We start from the raw sequence: 5,203 nt of genomic DNA, 5'->3' as shown, positions 1-5,203 counted from the left end.
AAAAAAAAAAAAAAAACTCGTTAGTGAACAGTATGAAAATAGGGAAATCCTACCCGGGAACAAAGGACACGTCCTCCTCATCGCCCGACGACTCTGGCCAACCTGGTCAAAAGATAAAATCAAGACAAAATCGTCAGCCATGCGCGCATCAAGTCGAGTGCATCGCAAACAGTCGCACTGGCCCGAAAAAAAAAACTCCAAAAGACAAGCAGAACCAGCGCACTAACCACCGCTGGGTGCGTCGGGGTTGAACTCGCCGTTCATGATCTGCTCAAAAGTGGCGTCTTCTTCGGGCACCTAATAACAGTCCACACCGAATGAGCGCAGGCCATGGGAATTAGAAAACAAACAAAGATAAGAAGAGTAGCAATAACAGCAATAACAATCGGAGTTTGGGTTGAGAAAACAAGGAGGGGGGTGGATGGAAATACCGGCACAGGGTTGGTGTTACGACGCTGTGACGTGCGCCAGTCTGCCGGGGGCCCACGCGAAGGCTGCTGCTGCTGTTGTTGTTGGCGCACCTATCCGTCATGCAAAGTCAGCGGCAGGCTTGCGGCTATGTCTCATGGCCTGCGTGAGATTGGGTTTGAGGGTGCATGATACGTACAGCCTGAGGATCGATCCATGCCGTGTCATCGGGCAGGTTGAGCGCCATGGGGTAGCCGTTCCCATCGTTCATGAACGTGTTTTGGGCGTAGTGCGCAATCAAGTCGGTCAGCTCTGCAAAGCTCACACCACCACGCTCACCCAGCTGAAAGCCTACGGTTGAGCAACAAGATGCTTCAAAATGAGAGCTGTGGCATCGTACGCTCAACATGGTGGGATGACTTTGCCGCCCACAGGAGAATGCAGGACAGGGGGGGGGGGGGGCAGGCGTAAGGAACGGAGGATGACTGAGTATGGTTTGCTGTGGAATCATACCACGTGGTGCGTGCGGAATCAGACCAGTCCAGATCTGGGCGCCCGTCTGCACGCTGATGGCGTAATCGCCCGGGCTACGGAAATGCACGGGGTAAGCGGACCACCGAGGAAAGATCACGTGGGCATTTCACACTCGTCGCCTTTCTTTTTATCTTTTTACTCTCTTTGTGGGCGAGAAGCAAGGAGGTAACAGCCACACACCGTGTTTGACTCTCGCGCACAATAAAGTCACCGATGCGGCCTATTGCAATAAATAGCGGATCAATCAACACGTTGGCCGGACGACCAACGAAAGAGGCCTGGCATCGCCCCCGTCCTTTTCCAGGAAAGCAGCACAGGGTTGGGCGTACCACCACGCAGAATCGATGCGACTTCAGCACGTGACATGGAGGGTCGAAACCACGAGTCCTGAAAGGTATGGGCCGCCCGGGCGACACGACCAGATGAGATCAAGTGCTAAAAGGGAAAGAGTGCGATAAAGGTGGGCGCACTTACCGTAAGTTTGGGGTTTGGCTTGCCGTTGCGAACTTCTCGGCGATCCTTGCCACCCACGGGTCGGCGCATGCTCTAAATGTGATCATGCCAACATAACCATGCGGTCAAATCAGACCGCGAGCGAGATGCGAGCAAATATTGGGAATTGGGATTGGGGTCAACTACGCACGCTGCGAATATGGGCGGACTTGACGCCAGACGAAGACGCTGGTGCGCGGTTGTGACTCACAGAGCCACGGGCCGGAGCCTGGGCCGGGGCGCCACTGCCGCTGCCACGACCACCAGAGGCAGCCGACTTCTTCTTCTGATAGTTTTGGTAGGCCAGAGTGCACGCGCTGGCCACGGCCTTGACGAAGCGGGCCGCCTATGAAGAAAGCAGCCCAGGATGATGAAGAACGTCTGCATTGCAAGGTGGGCCAGAAACGGCCCCGCTGAGCCCGCATGTAGCCCCGAAACGGCACGCTGCGATACAAAGCAAACAAGACACCGACTCGGAACGCGTTGACGTACGCTGTCCTTCGATGCGCATTTGAAGACATGGCAGAAAAAGTCTGACGACTCCTTCTTGCCCACGATGACTGTAAAGAGTCGCGGTTTGGACACGTCAACACCGCAGTGTGCGATCTCGTACACAGAGTTGCTGTGATAGGGGTCGTCATTAGGGTGAGATTGTCGGGCCAAACGCACGTCTTGCGGGACAACATCTCACATATGCAGCCAGGAGGTGCGCAGAGCCTTACTTGAGAATGACCTCGGGTGGGTTATACGAGGTGTCAACGCACTGCAGACCACCTAGGCAAAGGGGAAGGACGGTCGCATCAAAATGTGCCAAGAACCAAGGGTCAGATCATGACAGCGCCTCGTCAGACTCTGCCTCCGGTTCCATGGTTCGTTTGGATCTTCGAGCGTGGTCGTGATGTCATACCATCGGGGCTGCAACTGATGACGGAAAGTCGCGACTGCTTGGGGCGCACGAAAAGGCGCTTGACGCAGGCATTGGCCTGGGCAGAGCAGAGGAGAGTGGGACAGTGGGTCAATGTCACAAACCCGCGCCAATCAAGGGCAACACCAAGAGAAAGCAAGGAGCTGGCGCTCATCTTGAGCTGGGCCCCAGTTTGGTCAGAAAAGAGGATGTCAAAGATTAGTTTCGCACCTCGATCAAGCCGGGCCGCGGCTGAGCCTGGGTGGGTTGCCAGCCCAAAACGGGCTCCATACCGCGGTACTTGACCTATGTCCGGTCCGGGCATGTCACGCAAGTGCACGGCGTGAAAGGCGACTGGTGTGAGCCATTAAAACAAGGCGTAATCACGTCGGGTGGTAGACGTCGAAGATCTCGTCTCAAAGAGGTCAAGCCTGACGCGAGCGCAAGTTTTTTTTGCGGGTGGCACGAGACAACGAGCGGCGACCAAAAAAAAAAAAAGCCAGGTGGCAGCGTCACGTACTTCTTGGTGCATAAAGCTCATGGCGCCGGTGTCGCCGGGCTCACAGATGCCAGATATCGGTGGGTCTGGGTTGGCAGATAGACGGGTTGAACGGGCAATCAGTGAGGAGCACGAACAGATACAACGCCGCGACAGGCCAAGCGCCCAAGCCGCTTTACACTGGCTCGGATCGCGGTGTTTGTGTATGTTTACGGTGCCGACAAAAAACCAAGGCGATGAGCCCGCTCATTCCCAGGCATGAAATCGCGTCGCGTCGAGGCGAGCAGAAAACAGGCCGAGCCGCCGAGCGAGGAGTAGAAGAAGGTACAGGGCCTTGCACCACACATTCGACACACTGGATCCCATTCACTGACCGCCGGTTCAAGATCTGGAAAGTCAAAAAAAAAAATTGATTAGAGAGAGAAGAGAGAAGAGAGAGAAGAGAAGAGAGAGAGAGAGAGAGAGAGAGGGAGAGAAGAGAGAGAGAAAGGCAGCGAAAGAGTATAGTGTGACAAAGTGCGACAATCCCATAGAAAGATGAGAATATCATGAAGGGCGTATCACATCAGATGTTGTTACAGTTGGTCACAGTGTTGACGTGTAATTATTGCTTGCAGACAGAAAGTCAATTCAAGGTACCTCGAAATTTAAAGCAGGTTATATATACATTTTACTCGGCTGTTAATCGCTAACGGTCATACCACATGGAATACACCGGCTCTCGTCCGATCGCCGCAGTTAAGCCATGTTGGGCCATGCTAGTACTATCGTGGGTGACCAGATGGGAATACATGGTGCTGTTGGCCTTATCTTTTTTTTTTCCCTCTGTCTCAGAGCACAACTTGCCTTGCAATGGCTGCTCTGTCAATCTCTCTCTCTCAATCTCTCTCTCTCTCTCAATCTTCTCTCAATCTCTCTCTCGAAATCTCTCTATCATGTAAATCTCTCTCTCTCTCTCTCTCTCTCTCTCTCTCTCTCTCTCTCTCTGAAAGCTCCAAACCCCTTTTCACACACCACTCAACTGGCGCGAATCGACAGTTCTAGACGGGCCAAGGGGATATTGAGGAATTGAGCTATGCGCTGTTGAGACTTGATCTGACCCTTGTTCACCAACACGCGGCAGGCGAGTGGTCTGTGTGGATCAGAAGGAGGATGAAAGAAGATCAAATGTCGATTGAGTGAGGATGATGACGACCGACATGTGCAAGTGATTGTCATGACGGTCGACTTTTTGGTTGGCCATGGGAGGATGTGGGTGCAAACTCTCGTGCAGCAGAAGCGTCTGGCCATGCTGGTGATGGACGAGGTTCACACAATGCTCGTGGACTCTAGCTATAGAGACAATCTTGTTCGCTGCCCAGGCCGGCTGAACCATCTTCGCCAAAACCCATCTGTCAAGTGTGTGGGCCTGACTGGCACGCTTTGCCCCAAAGATGAGCGGGCTCTGCTCCAACAGCTGGATTGCACGGAGGACGCTTCGTGCCAGATCTTTTGTATGCCAACCATGCGAACCGATCTTTGGCTAGGGGTGCAACAAGGATCAACAAAGGCATTTGAGACGTTTGTGAAACACCACTACGGCCTGCTGGAGCGAGGGGGCCGCGTGGATTGCATGCTGATTTTTTGTGACACGAAGAAGCAGGTTGAGGCATTGTCGACTCAGTTGGCACGCACGTTGGGTCACGAGCAGACGCTGGCCGTGGATGCTGACATGCCAACCGAAGACACACGAGCGGCTCTCGAGCAGTGGAGGAGCGGCACGCAGTATTGGAGTGCAAGCATCGACCACCTGCCAGATCCCTCTGGAAGGATTGCATAAGTGTACTCGACGATGTGCAGCTGCCGCCGCCCGTCGAGGAACCCTCTCGTACATTCTGGGTGTGTTTAGCCACCAGATTATAAGTACGGTCCCGCTGACCGTGAGTGGCATTTTCTTTTGGATATTTCCCTTTCTGTTTTCTATCGTTCTCTCCTGTGAGAGAAGTGCAATTGAACCGCTTTACTGTCTCAGCTCAATACGCAGAGTCTGGTCTTGGTGGCCACAAGCTGCTTGGGCGCGGGCTTGGACATGCCCAACGTCCGGAAGGTGATCTGGTTTGGCAGCGGCTACAACGGCTACACCTTGTCGCAGGCCTTTGGCCGGGCTGGCCGCGACCGACGGGGTGGCGAGGCCACGCTATGGATACCACCAGGCACAGCGGTTTCGGAAGACCTGCAGCCATTTGCAAGCATGAAGCGCTGCCTGACACTTTGAGCTTGGTTGGCTGCTGGATGGTGAGGGCCACATTTGTGCGGCCGCAGGAGCGCCGGCTTGCACCGTCTGCTCCATGATGCAACCGCCTTCACAGCGCGCCATCCAAGCCGTG

The 5,203-nt window shown here is 54.3% G+C and overlaps 2 protein-coding genes across 2 annotated transcripts in view; one reads left to right on the top strand and one right to left on the bottom strand.

The window, feature by feature from the left end:
• The window catches only part of MONBRDRAFT_33367 (uncharacterized protein), a gene marked incomplete at its 5' end in the record, with an annotated part of 4,152 nt that extends 1,273 nt beyond the window's left edge, over positions 1-2,879 (bottom strand). Inside the window, 13 exons of the mRNA XM_001747754.1 lie at positions 228-297; positions 432-521; positions 608-759; positions 922-995; positions 1,123-1,162; positions 1,272-1,377; positions 1,417-1,488; positions 1,586-1,780; positions 1,927-2,056; positions 2,157-2,208; positions 2,342-2,417; positions 2,570-2,644; positions 2,859-2,879. Of these exons, the coding sequence (XP_001747806.1) occupies positions 228-297; positions 432-521; positions 608-759; positions 922-995; positions 1,123-1,162; positions 1,272-1,377; positions 1,417-1,488; positions 1,586-1,780; positions 1,927-2,056; positions 2,157-2,208; positions 2,342-2,417; positions 2,570-2,644; positions 2,859-2,879 (1,153 nt within the window). The remainder of the gene's footprint in view (positions 1-227; positions 298-431; positions 522-607; positions 760-921; positions 996-1,122; positions 1,163-1,271; positions 1,378-1,416; positions 1,489-1,585; positions 1,781-1,926; positions 2,057-2,156; positions 2,209-2,341; positions 2,418-2,569; positions 2,645-2,858) is intronic.
• A 1,207-nt stretch (positions 2,880-4,086) lies between these two features.
• On the top strand, positions 4,087-5,091 carry MONBRDRAFT_10040 (uncharacterized protein; the record flags this gene model as incomplete). The annotated part of the gene is made up of 2 exons (XM_001747858.1): positions 4,087-4,479; positions 4,861-5,091. 2 exons carry the CDS (start codon positions 4,087-4,089, stop codon positions 5,089-5,091), a joined length of 624 nt encoding a protein of 207 aa, XP_001747910.1.
• Between the last annotated feature and the right edge of the window lie 112 nt (positions 5,092-5,203).

Source organism: Monosiga brevicollis, genomic scaffold, assembly GCF_000002865.3.
Source record: "Monosiga brevicollis MX1 MONBRscaffold_19 genomic scaffold, whole genome shotgun sequence".
Lineage (NCBI taxonomy): Eukaryota > Choanoflagellata > Craspedida > Salpingoecidae > Monosiga > Monosiga brevicollis.
This window is presented reverse-complemented; position numbering and strand designations above follow the sequence as displayed.